Source organism: Numida meleagris, chromosome 5 (assembly GCF_002078875.1).
Source record: "Numida meleagris isolate 19003 breed g44 Domestic line chromosome 5, NumMel1.0, whole genome shotgun sequence".
Classification (NCBI taxonomy): Eukaryota; Metazoa; Chordata; class Aves; order Galliformes; family Numididae; genus Numida; species Numida meleagris.
Genome location: NC_034413.1, coordinates 30094549 through 30113148, shown reverse-complemented (window position 1 = coordinate 30113148; position 18600 = coordinate 30094549). Strand labels below are relative to the sequence as shown.

General features: G+C 41.9%; 1 protein-coding gene and 1 long non-coding RNA gene across 2 annotated transcripts in view; one reads left to right on the top strand and one right to left on the bottom strand.

Moving 5' to 3' along the window:
* REEP3 (receptor accessory protein 3) overlaps window positions 1–10921 on the bottom strand; it is a 38417-nt gene extending 27496 nt beyond the window's left edge. Inside the window, exon 1 of the mRNA XM_021398326.1 lies at window positions 10760–10921. Coding sequence (XP_021254001.1) covers window positions 10760–10914 — 155 coding nt within the window. The 5' untranslated portion in view covers window positions 10915–10921. The remainder of the gene's footprint in view (window positions 1–10759) is intronic.
* On the top strand, window positions 11161–17067 carry LOC110399508. The gene is made up of 3 exons (XR_002439242.1): window positions 11161–11245; window positions 13421–13562; window positions 16997–17067. It is a non-coding gene; the product is annotated as an uncharacterized LOC110399508 (long non-coding RNA).

Below are 18600 nucleotides of genomic sequence, written 5' to 3'. Positions count from 1 at the left end.
TCTTGTGAGGCCCCATCTGGAGTACTGCATCCAGGCCTGGAGGCCCCAGCACAAGAAGGACGTGGAGCTTTTGGAACGAGTTCAGAGGAGGGCGACTAAGATGATCAGAGGGCTGGAGCACCTCTCCTGTGAGAAAAGGTTGAGGGAACTGGGCTTGTTTAGTTTGGAGAAGAGAAGGCTCCAGGGAGACCTCATTGTGGCCTTCCAATACTTGAAGGGAGCGTATAAACAGGAGGGGGAATGACTGTTCATGAGGGTAGATAGCGATAGGACAAGGGGGAACGGTTTTAAACTGAGACAGGGGAGATTTAGGTTAGATATTAGGAGGAAGCTTTTCACATAGACAGTGGTGACGCACTGGAACAGGTTGCCCAGGGGTGTTGTGGATGCCCCATCCCTGGAGGTGTTCAAGGCCAGACTGGACGTGGCTCTGGGCAGCCTGGTCTAGTGGTTGGCGATCCTGCACTCAGCAGGGGGGTTGAAACTCGATGATCTTTGAGATCCTTTTCAACCCAGGCCATTCTATGATTCTGTGATTACCTGTATGTAAACCCTATGAAGGAACTCGCCTCTTGTCACAGGTATAAGCCTGGTAAAACCAACATAGTTGAAAAGAACCTCTCAAATGCTCTTCAAAACAGTCAAAAAGACCAACTAACCCAGCAGTATGGAAAATTCTAACAAGCTAGTACTGGAAAGCAAACAGAAAATGCAACAGGAACAGAAATTATTACATAAGTCTTAGCCACTTCTCTGCATGCCTACCTATTAGTGGATGCAACACGTGCTTGAATACTACTGTAATAGTGTCCTGAATATCCCTGCACTGCTTCCTGTTTACATACTAAAATCAGCCACGTATACACAATAGTCAGCAGGTGATCTCATAGCTTCCAAGAAACCAAAACAAGATTCCTCTAACATCACCACGTGATAAAGAACAAACACCAAAGGCCTTCAACACAAAGTAATCCTTATTAAATCTTTCACCTAACTCTTCATTCAAGAGCAGAATTTCATCCCTGCTGGAGAAAGCAAATTCCCAAAGTTGCCCATACTTACTCAAACTTCAGGTAAGTTAACTTCCTTCATATCTACTTTAATACTCTCTGAAGTCTCTCATTGCTATGACTGTTTGCCACTGGAAGTCACGTATTCATGGCTGCTGAGCAGCCACCTGAGGCATCAGACAAGAACACAACTAATCCCAAGAACTAGCCAACAATTATCAATGGTTACATCTACTTCTTATACAGCCCTTGAGAACCCAGCATGACTTTGTTCAAAGTAGAAGACATGTCCTTGAACCAAACCGTCCTTTTCTTTTCATGATCAGCAAGTACTGATGGCTGGATTGAAGACGTCAGTTAGAGAACGAGACCAGTTGACCTGTTTCATTTTGTTGCTTTTTTTGTTGTTTGTTTTCTTTTTACAAAAAAAAAAAAAAAAGGAAGAAGTCAAACTCACTCTAATTTTCAGCAAACGTTTTCTGTATTCAGCACATGGATCAACAAGCTTATTCCACAGAGCAAGTGAGCAAGAAAACAACTAATATTATAAATATTTCCAGGTTCAGAGATGAAAGCTGATGCCTATATGGATGTACAAAGGAACAGCTATGCAGCATAAGTTCTAATTTACATGAGTATATTTTAAAAATGTTAATATAATCATGACAAAGTTGACAAAGAAACAAGTTAACGAGCTTGTTTGTTTTTGAAACAGCTCTTTACATTTACCAGCCTTCGAGATTCTTAAACCGAAGCATACAGTTTTCATGAGCAATGTGATCCTGTCAATTTAGGATACTTCTGATGAGCTCCTAAAACACATCATGAGTTTCAAGCAGATGAAGTGTTGAACAAAATTAGCACAAACACCACAAATTCCAGAGTGAGACATTCAATTTTAATCAAGAAGCTTAAAATTATACATGCTTTTAATACTTAACTTCTTGGCTCTGGTAATTTGAAGTCAAGAACAACTGTCTGACTCTCACATTTACCTTCTTCCTAATATTAGCTTTATTCAGTGTCTTCAAAATATTTTTCAGAGCTCCTACAATTTAAATTTATGCGCAAGAACGTGAAGTCCTTTATATCAAGGCCAGACCTTGCGAGCACCTTCCATTTCAATTTAATTTGCACACTGAAAAATTGTTCATTACAGCAACTTGAACTAATTCACGTCAAGTCAGTGGTCATTTCTTTTCAGAGGTTTCATGCCACAGTAAGCATCTGAAACATGCAAATACAGTCAGATGTTTGGAAAGGCAAGGCAAGCATTAGAAGAATAAAACAAATACTATCACCTCATTACTTCCAACTGCAAATTTTTGAGCACATGTAATGTTCTTAAACTTCAGATCCTAGAGATCTCAAAGATCCTCATCCTGGCAAAATGACCAGATAACATTCAGGTTTGCATAATGAAGATATTCTTCTATCCAGTACAAAATGGTAACTGACACAGTAAGACATCACAGCTGAACAGAGCAACACTAAGGCAAGGGACAAAGTTCAGCAGTTGACAGAAACAAAAGCAAATGCTGTGAAAAACACAAACACCAGGAAAACTCAGGAAGAATAAAAACAAAGCAATTAGAAAAAAAACATTATCATTATACCAACTCTACCGAACATTTAAAGCAGCCTCACTCTATAACATATCTAAGTCCCAAGCAAGATAATTCAGTATTTTGTGACAGTAATCCTTTCTCAGTGCTGGGAGAAAAAGTTTTGGTCAACTTGAGTTGTTTTTAAAGCTTTAGTTTGGGCCTATTTACCCCAAGTTATTCTATCTTCAAGATCAAGATGTGCAAGTCATCACAGAAATCCTGTGCAAAATTACACAGCGTAGGTGTTCAAGTCTCAGCTGCACCAGATGGGGAGAAATTCTTCATACCAAAGTGTTCAAGCATGTTTTATCCATCATCTCAGGAGCTGCGCAAGGAAAAAAGTGACTTAATATCCAACACGAACTATGCAAGTCCACCAACATAGTACCTCTAATATTATTGCTGATATTAAAGGAAAATCAGTCAATATCCTCCCGAAGTTATGTTCATTCTCACCATTTGTGGAATCTAAAGCTTTCTTCAGCTTTGTAAAGTGGCTTTAAAGCTAGCCATCACCCTGGAGTTTCATTCTCCTGGCCTCTGCCTCAGCATCACCAACAGCCTAGCCACAATCCTTCCAATACCACAGAACGATACATAGTTAAAAAAAAAAAAAACAATTGGATTCTTCCCTTGCCAACTCTGCTTTTTCACCTGTCAGCTAGAAACTTTGGAAAATCTCACTGCTTTTAGAATGCGCCATCAGCCACAGCTTTCTGCTGTTAAGAGAATGTCTTCTCTCAGCATTTCTGGAGTATGATCAACATCAAAATTACCAGTTATAGGAAGCTAACATTTACAATAGGAGTGGTTCCGAATAAGAATGCCTTCTACTTTTTCCAAGATAAACTGCATTTCATTTCCAAGCCATATAGAAATGAAAGACAAGCCACACCGCATGGAGCCATACTGAGTCTGGGTGCTTGGCTTTAAATAGGAAAGCAGTGTTCATAACCTGAAGGCTCAGAAAGCTCAAATTTAATCATCGTACATCTTATAACCTAGGGGGCTGATGCAGAAGAGCCTCAAGGTCATGCTTACATAGAAAATTCTTAAAAAAAAAAAAAAAGTATTTCAGCCAAGAAAAATGATGCAGCCACACAACACTGGCTACTGAAATAAAACAAGCCTTATTTCTTCCTCATGTGACTATTTTTGACAATAGCTTTTGATCATCACAAGCTATTTACATCTCAACTTCTGCCTTAAGGTTTCTGATTTCCAAACAGTTCTGTTAATGATAAAGACCTAGAAAGGCATTTCTAAAGCCTCTTAGAGCATTCAAAAACCAAACTTCCCCATTGTACATAGGAAAAGGCTTCTTCTATGAAATTCGTATTTGGCAGATACCACTGAGATATCATCTGGACTTGTCATTCCAAAATACATGTTTCTTCAACTACAGATAGTGCTTAGAGAAACTCTGCATACAGTGCTAGACACCAAGTCAAGAACTGACAACATGCAGAATCTCCAATAAGCTGCAGCCCTAATAGTAATTTAATATCAGAAATACCATGCTGAAAAACAACTTCCCCCCCTTGTGAACCTCATTCTTTAGAGACTCATACATTAAAGCAGGAGCAGACGGGGGGGGGAGGGAGGGGATGTGGAAGCGGCTGCCGCCCAGCCACACGTACACACACACATGAACGTGAGGTGCTGCTGGGGCAAGTCCCAGGTATTCAAGGCTATTATTATTATTATTGAGAAAGAATTACCACTGGAAGCTGTATATGTTGACTTGTGAAACCAACGCTGCTTAAACTGCATCTACGATGAGCTAGTGACAGCTAAAGCAGTCACTAAAAATTATGTATTTTATGTTTCTGTGGACATACTGTATTCTACATGAACCTTAAGCTGTTCACTGGTAAAAAATGTGAATAGGTCAGCTCCTTCCATGGCTTCTAAAGCAGCCTACTTGTAAATATACTTAATTTGAATAACATTAAATGTGCTTTTAGACATAAGGAAAGCATGTGTTCCAGAACAGAGTCCTAGTGCGGGAAAAAAAATTGCAGATAAAGGTAATAAGAGCACAGTAACAAATAATTCATTTTTCTTTAACTATTAGAGCATAAGGTAGCCTTGTTAGCAAAACTAATCAAGATCTCCCTAAGCTAGTGAGCACTTTCCTTGTTCTCCTTTCCATGCTTTTGATCAGTGCATTACGAAGAGAGTTGGGAATAAAACCAGGCCGCAGTTGTAAGGCACAAGAACAAACTGTTTTCCAGTGCTCCCCTTCCAGCAGTGCGAGTTCCAACAGCTTTATTAGCAAAAGAAAGCAAAACATTACGTCAGACTTCTCACTTCAGGAAAGTTCTGCTTTTGTGGATCCTTGCATTTTTACACTGAGTTAAAGGCTTTAGAAAGAAGTCGCACAGTGTTAGTTTTGAACATCAAATACAAGTTCCAGCAGTCTTTGGGATACTGAACAATATTTTCAAAGTGATAACACAGGGAAAACATTCTCCTAACTAAACCTACTTCCGTATCAATGTTTGCCGAGTGGCTGCAGAGCACACAGGAAACAAAGTAACACCCCATTATTTTGTCAGTGACAAACTGCACTAGGAACTATCCGCAGAGGCTCAGGACGCAGCTAACCACTATGGGGAGTTACAACTGCTGCGTTCAAGCATCTCGACACATGGGTTACCACGTTTAAAGTCACACTTGTCAGCAAAAGCGCAGCAGTCAATCTTTCCTACCTACAACCTCGTATAACTCATTCCTCCAGTGGTCAATTGTTACTATCTAATTGCGCAAGCCTTTCAAATGTGAGAGATTCACAACAGAAAGATCGCATTGCTTTCTTCTTTTTGTTCTCTAAATACGTAGATGGGCTAAAGAAGGTACTTCCACACAATAGTGCATGTTTTGAAATTTCAAAAGCAGAACAAAAAGGACCAATAGTCTCAGAAAGAGCTGCTTGCACATTAAAGACCAGAAGAGAGATTTTTGCAAGTTGTGTTTTTATTATTTTTTTTTTTTAAGATTTTCTTACCAAGGATTAAAAGCGCTAAGCCAAAGCAGTTTTTTATTTTATTTAGATATCAGGATCTGATTTGGGACTTTCCCCAGAGACGTCCTTATAAGTGCCTATCAGGAGATGGCTCTACATACAAAAGAACCAAAGACTGGTTACAGCACAAAATTGCCTCTATGCAGAGCAAATGCTTGAGATGCTATGATACGCTCTGACAAAGTAGAAGTTGGTTTGCAGAACGTACAAGAGTAGAAGTTGTTTGTTTTAATTAGAAACGTCCTTCTGTGCCAGAGCACGCAGTTCTCAGTATTCCTTTATCTACAAGGTATAGAACACAGATGTGGATTTCAGCACGTTTTGTAACAGAGCACACGCCAAGACAATTAAATAAGAATGTCAGACTCCGCAGTACGCCTCTGGTTGCGCTCCATCTGTTTCAGGGAGCTTTAGTTCACCAGGCCGCCCTGGGCTACGAGCCCTGAGCACGCATGCTCCGCATCTGCAGAATGCCATAAACACGGGAAAGAAAAGAGCAGCTGGACTGCATAGCAAACATTGACACAAGGAAAGGCGTGTCAGGCAGGCAGTGGGTACACTCATTTCCAACTCTTTGTCAGATCTAGTCATCCTGCACTGTAGGAGCTCACAGAGCAAGTGTTGCAAGTCAAGCTTAGCGAGCAGACACTTTTTACTGTACATATGGATTACCCAACTGCAAAGCTGAACTATGGATAGAAGTATTTTAACGATTTCATTGCTCAATTATGTAAAAGACTTTAAGCTTTCAACTGACAGGACAATATACTTAGTCCCTTGACATATATCTAGTCACAGATTTCCAATTACAAAACTTAAGAGCCTTTAAAAATTGGGAGGCCTTGTTTAGTGAGAGCAGTTGCACCACTACTACTGTAACTAGACTCATCACAAGAACCAATAAGCAGCAACACGCAAGCAAAGAATGTAAATACAGAGCATGCTTTAACGCGCCTGGCAAGATGCTGACACCAAAACCAGTGCTGTTTTCTTCCTGCAACTTTTAATTCTCAGCATGGCATTTACACGGCATATAGCAACTACACGACAGCAGCAAGAGCTGGAGCACTTCAGTGGAACTAAGCAAAGATGATCCACTCTCAAGCACGCTTCAGCTGACAAAACAACCTGAATCGTTCCATGGCCGCACAGCTTCGGGCCTCTGAGTATGGGGGAAGGGTGAGAGGATGGCCCCTCCTAGCAACAAGCCAGTTAAATGTTTCAGCGTAGCATCAAGTGTCAAGGATAACTGACACATGATGATCGACTCTTTTCATTTCTGTGGGGAGAAAGACATTTCAGCACATCTTTCCACCTCACTCACCCTGACAGCAAATTCTTCTCCTCTCCCCCACAGGTGCAGCTGCAATTTATGGGTCTTTACATTCGGAGTTCGACAGCACTCAACATTCTTCAGGCTTCAGCTGGAAGCATCCAACCACAACAAGAGAAGGCTACAAACAGCTGAAGGAACTCTCCCACAAAGGGCCATTCTGACTTGAAGGTCAGGCTGCATGAAGCTATTACCTCCACACAGCATGTCGGCAGTATTGTTACACTCAATTCCATCTAATGAATTATGGCTGTTTCAAGCAACACGCTTGACAGCATTTTGATTAACAAACAAGCACAAAAGTATTTTTGTACTTGTTTTTAGTAAAAACCTTTATATTCCAAGAGCAAGATACAATCCAAGTTTATAACGTATACACGGTTACATGGAAACTGCAAGGAAATAAACAGTTCTAATCTGTAAAGCAGCAAGAGCTGAAAGACTAATACAACTCCCCATCTCCAGGTCAGCTCCAACTTGCCCCAGTCTTTGTCCAGCTTCACATAGCTGCAGCTATAGCCTAATTCCACAGCTGTGGAACACTTGCTGAATCTTTTATTCGTACACCCCTTGCTCTCTGCACAGGTCCAAAATGGGAGTGGGGAATAGGTATGCGCAGGAATAAAAAGCAGCTACAAGCATCTCACAAAAATACCTTCTCCTGCAGGCCACTACACCTCACCCTTCCAACAGTCGAGACTTTCAAACAACTTTACTGGAAAGAAAATACGCTGAAATACAGGGGTAGAGTGAGCATTGCAAAGCAACACAGATGGGGCAGATTCCATTTTTACATGAGGAGAGGAAAAAAGTTAACAGATTACAGCAGACAGTCTGCTTTAACAGATTGCAAGAACAAAATGGCCATCTCCTTTTTATTTAGGATGCATAACATCTTTGCTTGGCACAAGAGAATAGTCTGATCTCATCCATACCAGGCTGTGACTGACAAGTACTCAGTGTGTTTACTACTAAATACACTGTCTCAGCAACCGATGTGTACACAATTGCTCAGACCCTATAAATGAGAAGAATGAGCAATCAAAGCAGATTAAGTCAGACACAGGCTACGAGATAACAAGACAGCCAGCCATAAATTTAAAAATTTCCACCATTAGAAACTGAGTACTTGACAAGGTGTAACACTTGGAGAAGTTTTCTGGGACTCTGAAACAAACTACTATGTTCTTCCGGCTTCTTTGGAAGTGCAAAGAAGGAAAAATGTTGCAGCAACCCTTCTTAAAACTGTTGCAATAGCCAGAGTGGAATTGATAACAACCTATACTTACTCTTAACAGCACCCATAAACCTTAAAATGAAAAGGTATTCTAATTAAGTGCTTCAGGTCTTCCGCTTCTCAACAGAAAAGAAGATACACAACTAGTACGAGGTATTTCACACGTCTGAATGCTGAAGCATTTATAGAAAGCAAAACTGTTCATTAAAGCAAAGTTTTGCCAAAGAATGGGAAGAAGCAGCGAGTTCTAACCACTCCCAGTTGATGACTTTTCAAGACAATTCACATGCAATTAAGAATTCTAATTCTCTACTACCTCCATTCCCTAGTTACTTAAAGCTTTAACCAAATTATTTTTAGTTGATGAACTCCAAATAGCAAGTTCTCAGACTGAATCAGAAGTCAGTTTGCTTGGGAAGCGCACATCAGGACAAATCCTCTGTATGAAAATTCAGAAGGCACTGTGACACATCTACAAATGCATACTTTACTGGGATTTTTTTTTTTTTTTACTTTGAAAAATAGAAGGTCAGTCAGAAAAGGACTGTGCTGCAGCTAGACTAACTGCTGCCCCTTCCAATCACTCGTGAAGATAGCAGATCTTCCTCAAACAGGATAGCAGAGCTTTTTGGACTTGCTATAGACAGCACAGAATCTGCATGGATCTCGAATACAACAAAAGACTCCAAACAAGAATGAAAATGATACAGAAAGTAGGAGAAAATCTCAGGCCTTAGCGTCTACATCCTGGTTAGAAGTATTTTCATCTTCCTTACAGGCTCTAATGAAAAGGTAGCATACTTCTAACCAACTGATGATGCACAAGTCAGAGAACAGCCACTGAAACAGTCTGGAAAGATATCAGGAAGACAAACAGATCAAAGAGATGAAGACTGTATAATGGATCTTGAGAAAAAGAGGGCAAGGAGGACAGTCTCAAGACTACTTGATTAAAAACATCTTATGTCACACCACATCTACCTTCATGCTACCTCTCACCTTCCTTTTCTATGTGAATTTTACTTTATTAAGCAAAGTTAAACAATAATTGCCAAGCAGTACAAGTGCTCTCCTGGATGCACTGAACAAATCCTACCCAGGAAGCTGAGCACTGACAAGGTTTAAGTCCCACAGCTGGGAAACAAGAACACAAGAAGGTGAAGAGGATTTATAAATAGTATCAAAGATTCCCTTTTTAGCAAAAATAACGAGCACACAGAAGTGAGTCAGCAACAGCAAGCAAAAAACCAAACTGAGTAATACACTGTTCTTTATTGCAATAGAACTGTGCACTGGAGTGACTATCCCCTTACATGACTCTGATAATGGTCAGACTCACAGAGGACGTAATCCTCAAAATGCAAGCACACGGTTTAGTAGCTAATTTCAAAGGGGGGAGGAAGTCACCACAAGCAACTTAACAAGAATCTGGTTGTTGGAAACAGGTGCTCAGCGCTGCTGATATTACCTTTACAGCCAGCGCAATTTAAGACACAGTTAAAGGCAAAATTCTCTAGTTGCTGTTTCTATGTTTCCAAGCAGAAACAGGTTCAGCAGCTAATTTGACTCACTGAAAGTATGGGTATGCATCTACCCTCTACTGTCCATGGGAAGGCCATGCTGACAGAGTGGCAGCAATTCTTCCCACAGCCAACATCATTCTTTACCAGCTCTGAGACACAAGGCTCTGTTTAGCCGTTTCAGCCACCTGATAGGTCTCATGGAGGGCAGCAGGAAGGGATAAGGGACTGTTATTTGTGTAGGTGCTAAGATCACAGCAACAAATGTACTACGCATGAGAAGACATCCTGACAGCGAATCAAGTCTCAAGCTGAAATGACAGCAGGCAGCTTCAGGGAGATGTTTGTCACCATCAAAATGGGGAAATCCTGTTTATTGCCCCCTGCTCCACGTCACACTCCTGCTGCTCCTGGCACTCACTCAGGCACTCGCAGGACTGCTCTGTGAGCAGGATCACCTCATTAGCCGGGCAAGAAGTCACACGCAGCACAATCTTAACTTGAACAACGCAGCAAGTACTGGGCCAGCACAGACAGAGCCGCCACACGTTGCTGACAGTTACCAACCTGCCTTTACAGCTTCATTTGCATCCATTTACAAGCAGCGCTCACACGCACCGTGACAGGCTCCGCCAGTCCGAACCCTGACTGCTCCCGACCCCGCTGCGGGAAGCTCCGGGGCACTCCGCGCCGCCGCTGCCAGCTGCGTGCCACTCCCTCTACCTCACTTTTCGCGAAGGGCCGCGGAAAGAGGCAGCGCTCCGCATTCCTGAAGGCAGAGGCGCGGCGCGGCCCGGCCCTTCCGAGCCAGTGTCCGACGCAGCTCCGCAAGGCCGGCGGCCGCCCCCGCCCCAGCTGCGCCCGCAGCGCCGGGACCGCGCCGCGCTCAGAGACCACCCCCGCTCCGCGGCCCAACGGCGGCGCCCAGGGGCCAACGGGGCCCGCCTCCCTCCCGCCGCCCCCCTCCGTGGGAAGCCCCGAGACAGGACGGGAGGACGCGGCGCCGCCCGCTCCCGACACTCACACGACGGCCCGCGAGATCATCCAGGAGACCATCGCGGCGGCCACGGCGGCGGCGGCGCCTTCCCTCAGCGAGCCGGGCCCGAATGGCCGCGCGCCGCGCCGCCCCTCCCCTCGCGCCCCTCCCCTCCACCGTGGGGACCCGGCGGCAGCGCGCATGCGCACTGTGCGCGGCTGAGGCTGAGCGGCGCTGAAGTGTTTCCCGCGGCCCGCCCTCGGCTCCGGGGTAATGCTGAGGGGCGAGGTGATGGCGTTCTGCTCGGCCTGGCGTCGTCCTCCGGCCCCCTGTAGGGGCCGAGCTGTCCCCTTGCCCACAGCCCTTTCTTTCCCTCGAGGTTGGTGTGGTAACGTGCTGTCCCTGCCTGAGCCGCCGGGATTAGCCACCCATTCTGTAAGCGCGGCCGTAAAGTGTCGCCTATTTTTAGACCGAAAAACGAAGACGTCCTTTGCGCAACACTCGTCGTGCTGATGCACGAGGAGATAGGAGCAGGTACAATTTAATTTGATCAGGGAGGAATGTCAAACGGCGCCTTTCTCCCCTTCTCATCTCGTCCCTTGGAAGCGCAGGGACCGCTTGGCGCGGGGCAGCTCCTGCCCCTCCCCGCGCCTTCCCTCGCGTTCTCTAGTTGCGGCCCGGGTAAGGGTGCAGCGCCTCTGGCTGATCCCTCTGCAGAGCGGCTCTGGAGATACGGGCACAGCTGTATCGTGACCCTGCCAGCTTCCACTGTTCTCTCCTCAATGTCAGTGTAGAAATGCTCAGTCCCAAAGGCTGTGTAAGGACACGTCCTTATGTGGGTCACGCAGACTGCTGCCTGCAGCTGATCCAAAGCTACGGGTGTCTGAGAGGGTGGGAGGACACGTCTGGGAAGGACTGGTGTCTGTGTGCCCAGTTCTTTCCCTTGTCACTGTGGCTGTCTGAGGCAGGACAGTTCTCAGCGTGACCCAGCCCAGACACCTTGCCAAGCTTGTGGTCTAGCAGGTCTCACCTGCCAGGGATATGTGGGTGAAGCTGGGTGCTTCCTGCTACATTAGCTCTATAAACGTCTGCAGGGACAATACAGTTTTCCTACCATACAGTGCGTAGGAATGGTTTACTCTCCATGTGCTGTTGGCTTATTCAGATCCGAGGCTCCAGGTCCGTGCAAGATGCTTTCTGTTCCATGTGCACACGCCACAATTCCTCATCTGCTCACACCAATGAAATCCAGTCAAAGGTATCTTCACGCCTCTGCAGCCATCAAACACAATTCACATGGTCAAATGGCTGAAAGTGATTTATGAAAGGAAAGGAAGAAGTGAGATACATAAAATGTTTCAACAGTTACAGTGTTTGAAAGCTTTTGCGATAGTTGTAGACTGTGACATTTTAAGCTTGAAATAGAAGACTGTACAACGATGTAAAAACAAATTTTATTCTTCCTGTGTGGGTGTTGAGGTCTTGAAAATAATGATGTTGACCACCTGGGGTGTCTCCTTACCTTAACCTCTACAGAGAGGACCAAGTGCAGAAAATGGTAGAGAGGAATTTGTGGGCAAATTAGTGTACACCACTCAATAATCTTAATTTAAAAAGAGGCCTAACCTGAATGTATTCTTTATTGCGTTCAGTATTGCAGAAATCTGAACCACTATATTTCCCCTGAATAAAATCCTCTCTGGTGTTAGACTGTACAAAGCAACCTTGAACAGCAAAGGATTTGAAATATGAATTAGCTCAGAGAGATTACATTTTTAGACTCCAGTTCTGTAAACTCTTCTGCAGAGGCGGATCTTGCTGCCTGCCTAACGCTCCACTGGAGTCGGTAGCAGCCCAAACCATCTAGAGCAAACTGTGAGATGAGGGCTCTAGTTTGTATTCTATTAAAGAAGTGTATAGTAGATTTCTTTTCTGTAAGCAATTACATGTTCAGTAATCTCAGAGAACCTTTCTAGGAAGAGAGCGATACTCTTTCTCACAGTCCAGGAGAAGTGTATACATTGATTCCATAGCTGTGTATTTTATTTTGTATGAAGTATGTTTGAGAGAAAACCACTCTTTATTTTGCGTGAAGACATTTATTTTTCTTGTGTTTGTTGCCATGGCAATACTGTCTCTAGTGGAAAGCTGCATTTACATTTAAAGAGGCAATTTTTTTTTTAAAGATAAAGGCAGATGGATCCTAAGAGTAATTTATCTTACTATGAAGGTTGCTTTGTTTCATGGAACATTTTGAGACTTAATTCAGTGCAACAAACTCAGTGAATGTTGGCCTGATCCCCAGCAGACAGGCATGAGGATGCCACATGGACTTCCTTGTTTTCTAGCTTGTATGGAATGATAATCCATTCCTCTGAACTGCAGAAACACAGGGAGTGGTGCAGCAATTAAATCCATACCATGTACTTATTCAGATCTGGGATGTCTTACCCGTATGTCTATTTTTATGTAAGGAAGACTTACAGCTATCTCATTATAGGATATTTTTAAGTTGTGTACAAAATCCACTTAATATAACTAGAAGACACTTTAAATAGTTTTAACAGGATTTGGAAAATATCTGGCGAAGATCTGAAGCCCTCCATTTTTTTCAAACTACTTTTGTGTAATACGATGTATGCATAAAAACATTAATGTTTAACTTTCACCTCCTTTAGAGGCAAATAAACATTTTCTCCTATGTTGCAGCTGTGAAAACAGGAATTGAGCAATGTTTAGGAAGACACAAACTGGTTTTTGGACTATGGAGTTCAGGGGGTTCGGTCCCCGCGCTGTGAGGATGAACTCCCTTGCAGAGAGCATCGCTTCCACCGCTGCTCCCAAAACATATGTATGTTAATTGCATTGCTGTTTTTTACTTAGAACTTGCTCATGTAAAACACTCTAAGTAAGTATCAGATACGGAACAATTTGAAATTTTCAGTTGGGGCCCTGACAAACAAACAAAAAAATCCAACAAGCCATTGTCACAGTCATTGAATCATACCAAAGGTGTTTGTTATTTTGGAGCCAGAATATGGATCAGATGACACAACAGAATACAGAAAGGATGTACAGATTTTTTCTTACATTACTCTAAGCTGATTTTTATAACTCGTTAATAATGAAAACATGGTTGAAATTTGTGGTTTATGCTACCTTCAAATATTTAACTATTCGTGTATTTTCCCCATACATTAAACATACAGTAAAGGTTGGCTAACTTTCACTATCTGATATTCCTTTTAGATCTCTTGCTTCTATATTCATTAATAAGATTCTTGCCCTGAAGTTTGCAGATGCATCTGCAAATGCAAAACCTGAAAGTTCAAATACGAGATGCAGAGGATATTCTTCTATCTATGGTCTGGGGGGTTTACTAAAATCAGTTTCCTGAATTTTGGGGCCCTGACGGTTTCAACTAGTACTGAATTTTAAGCTATACAGAAGTTGGAGTTAAAAAAAGAAAACGTCTTTTCAGTTGAGGTTATAGGATGGCTGAACTACATAGTAGGATACTTTTGCAAGCAGGGGGAAGGTAGTAAATGCAAGAACAGGCTGAGAGATTTCTCTGCCCCCCAAGTCTACAAAAGGACGTCTAGCACTCTTACGTGACCATAACAACCCTCCAGTTAATGAAAAGCCAAAGCATTTCCATCATTCCAGCACAAGCCTGCTTGGATTGCAGCACAATAGAACATAATCTGGCAATTCAGGTAGAATATTATCTGATTAAAAGTGCAAATATTAAATTTCCTCTGTGTACTTTTCTTTTACACTAACAATTTACTGTGCTGTTAAAAGGCCTATTGTACAACTGTTGATTAATTATATCAGTTTTTAAAGACTAGTTGCTAAGAAGGTTGCAACGGGTTAAATGCCTCCAGTTCCTTGTTTTCTAGTAGAAACAGAAGAGCATCCCTAAGAATATATATATATTTAGGGAAATGTGATCTAAAAAGGAAGGGGAAAGTTCAGAACAGTTCCTTTTGAGATTTGTACTTCTGGCAGCAGTCATGTGTCTATTTTACCTTCCATTTGGAGTTTAAAACATATGAGATGCAGCCCTGGAAGGGCAAGCAGAGGCAACAGGGAGGAGCTAATTTCCAGACTGCTCCAGTCGAGAGTATTTGAGAGATTCCTACAAATCAAGAGTGCTGCTATACCTGTCACTCCACTACTTCAGTATTGATAAGCTATAGGTGGAAAGGGTTTTGACATGTACTGCACATAGCCCTGCAAGCGTTATGGTTAGGTAAGTGTAACCACACTCCAGTTATACATAAGAGCATCTCAATAGGTTAGTCCACAAGACAGATTAGTATAAATTACTTTCCCTGTTTCAGTGTAGAGTGACATTAAAGATGGTAACTTGTTCAAAAGCTGCAGCTGAATGTTACAGCAAATATATGCCTCTCTCATGAGAGCAAAGCCATTTTAAATAATGAGATACATACTCTGGTATCTGATGATCCATCTTCTCTGTGTACTGGGACATAGACCAAAGCTACGTTCTCCCTTCCTATCTAGGTAGTATCATTTCAGCTATATTCCATTGCTAGTTGTGATGCATCAAATTTAATGATTATGGGAATCTGTTGGAGATCTTTTTAAATACACTTTCCGCATTTGATGTTTCTGATTACTATAGAAAGCTCATGCTATTTTATAGTTTGCTGACTAAGCTCATGTGTGCACCAGCTGCATTTTATCAAGGCACAATGTTTGCCTTTTGAACTAGCTGATACATTTTACTTTAAATGAAGATGAGATATACATTCTTTGGCAACATTTAGAATCTTGTTCAGCACAATATCCATTTGCAGAAATCTTAGCCTCCAGCTAAACAGTGCACCAACCCATGGCCACCAGCCCAAAAGAGGTAGGGGGGGAAATCTTAGAACCAGAAAAGATGCCAAGTTTATCTGATGAATAACAAAACCAGGATCATTCCATGTCACTTTGATAGATGTTTGTCCTACCTGTTGACATACTTGATAGTGTGCAACTTTTCTAGGTTATTTTTACTGGTCATTATCCTGCTAGGAAGGTTTTTCTAGTATTGAAATTAAGCTGAGTCAATGGGTAGTCAGAACTTTTTATCCTGTCTACCCCGAGCATAGAAGGAAGATTTTACACCAACTTTAAAATTGAAACCAGTACTTAAATTGCATCTTTCCTTGAAGGAAAAAAAAAACTCCAATTACTCAGCCTTCTTCAGCACATTTTCTAGACTTTTGTTAGATTTAAATTCTTTCTTGAAGAGCAGAGCCCAAAACTACATTCATAACCCCAGAACAGTCATAGAATCATAGAATGGCTTGTGTTGAAAAGGACCTCAAAGATAATCAAGTCTCAACCACCCTGCCAAGTGCAGGGTCGCCAACCACTAGACCAAGCTGCCCAGAGCCACATCCAGTCTGGCCTTGAATGCCTCCAGGGACGGGGCATCCACAACCTCCCTGAGCAACCTGTTCCAGGGAGTCACCACCTTCTGTGTGAAAATGTGAAAAGTCCAGTCAGTACTGAGAGCTTAAGGACATACAGCAAGTCAAAAGGCTGCCAGCTATTGTGAAAAGGAAAAGGAAACCCCTCTTCCAGTGCAAAATAGTATGATTAACTAGAAGAGTTATCCAGATGGACAGCTATGAGCCGTAGTAGCAATTCCTATGTACAACCAAAAGCTACTCTTAAAATGGATGAGTTTTTTTTATGTCTGCTCTGTTTTTCCTAAAACAGATCTAGTCAAAAACTACTGACCACCAAATGTATTTCAGGAAGCTGTTTTACTATGCCAACTTTTTAGTATCCCAATTTTTGTTGGAGCAATGCTTTGTTTCTTCATTCCTTGGGTTCGTTTTGCCCCAAGAACTTTCCTCTCTGCATTCTCTCCCAATATGGGGAATGAGATGTCCTTTGTATAGATGTCAAATCTAAGAGTATCAAAACAAAATTCACTTGATTTAAGCACAAAACATAGAACTTCTTATTTGTACTTTGAGTCAGATCACCTTTGTTTTCCTGAAGAACTGCATAGAGAGGATATTGATTTGAAGCCATCAGAACATTGAGATATTTTTATCAGTAAATTATTTTCCCCCCCAGAAGAAACTAAGCATATGCTTTTAAACTTTGAATTTGCATTTAGTTTGTAGACATTGGTTCTTGGTATGTTCTAACTGATATGTTAAAGAGCTCTTTTGCGTCTGTTATTATCTCTCTACAGTGATTAAATCAATTAAGTCAATTTTCAATTTTCTGACAAGATTCCTTTCTACCTTGCAGGAAACAAGTATTTGCTCTTTATATATAAAGTACTGGAGCCCATCACTACAGAGAACAAACAAACAAGCAAGGTTTGTATGGAAATATACTTCGTGTTTTCTTGTTTGGTATTGCTTAAATTAGCAAATATGCATAGCAAAATATATCTTTTTCTCTCACAGGTCCAATACTTGAAATAGAAAACATTTAGTTCTACCTTACCATCCTCTGTGGCAAAGAAAACAACTTTTGGTCTTTTTCTCGTTATTTTAATATGACATTACCAGCTAACATATTAAGTTTGAGTGTAATCTTGTATATTTAAAGCACAACTGCAAGCTGTTTAAGACATTAGCAGTAATTGTCAAAGGTTTGAAGCCTGTCTGGGGAGCAGAGGGAAGTTCACACAGGAATTTCATGCACTGCTGGAAATCCCTACCAGACTGTATTATTTGCTTCAGAAAGCAGCTAGAAGATGTGTCTTGTACTAGGAACTTTGCCACCTTCTTTTTCCAAATAGTCTTTTAGTTCTTAGGAAAGTCGACTGCAGTTCCTCTGTGAAAAATGGAGCACAGACAGTCTTTCAGCCTGTCTAGACATTCTGGATGCTGAGTGTTTAATGTCCTGGTATAACATAGCTGGACTGCAGCAGTGGAAAGTGATGAAGGCAGGAAAGACAATAGGCAGAAATTCTGGTTTAGCAGTCATAAATACACTACTGCTTTAGCTGCTCCATACTGGCAGCCTGCAAGAGGCTTGGGAACAATTGCCAAGATTATGTCAAGGAAGCTTTGTCCAGGCAAATCACAACTTCTTACCAAGAGGTATACTCTTTTTTGTGTACCTATTTTCTGCAAGAAATAGCTAGAAAGAACTGTTAGCTATCAAAAATCAACACTAAAAGTCACAGTCCAACAAGTCCACAGTGAGAAGCAGGAGCTGGTTTGTTATGTTTCCCTGTTAGCCATATTCCTATACGGATACTCTTCTTTCACATGCTCTTTTTTGTTTTGTTTTTTTTTTTTCCCTACTCAAACACAATTTTTAGGAACAATTCACCATGATCCAGAAAACTAGAAATAATGCACAGGAAAATGTATCTCAGGTGCAACCCAAAAAATGAGGAGCCTCAGTAACTGATCTCTGAAGTATTTAGGAGCTGCGCAAATGATTGATGTACAATATTTAAGTGTGTTAATTAGCTGAATGAAGAAGCATGAAATCACCTTTATGGCTCTGAGCGGCTGTAGAATTTGATTAAGTGGTTAACCCACTTGGTTCTCAGGTACAAATCAAGTACCAAGTTCCATGAGCCTTGTCACTAAGGAAGTTTTGAGCTATTGCAAAAATTGGAAGATATTTTAACTTATTCTGTTTCCCTGTAGATGAGTTGCATCACACCTGTAGACACCACTAAGATCTCCTGTATGAATGACTTCAGTCTTCAGTTGGAGTAGCAGTTACCACGAAGTGTATGCTTTCTGCCTCATTTTGTGTAACAAAGATCACTTAAACAATGTGAAACACAAAGTGTAGAATTGCTGGGACACAACTTAGGCACAGGGTTCAAAGCGGACTAAAACATGAGAAAATTGGAGATACCATGAGAATTCAAGGCCTACACA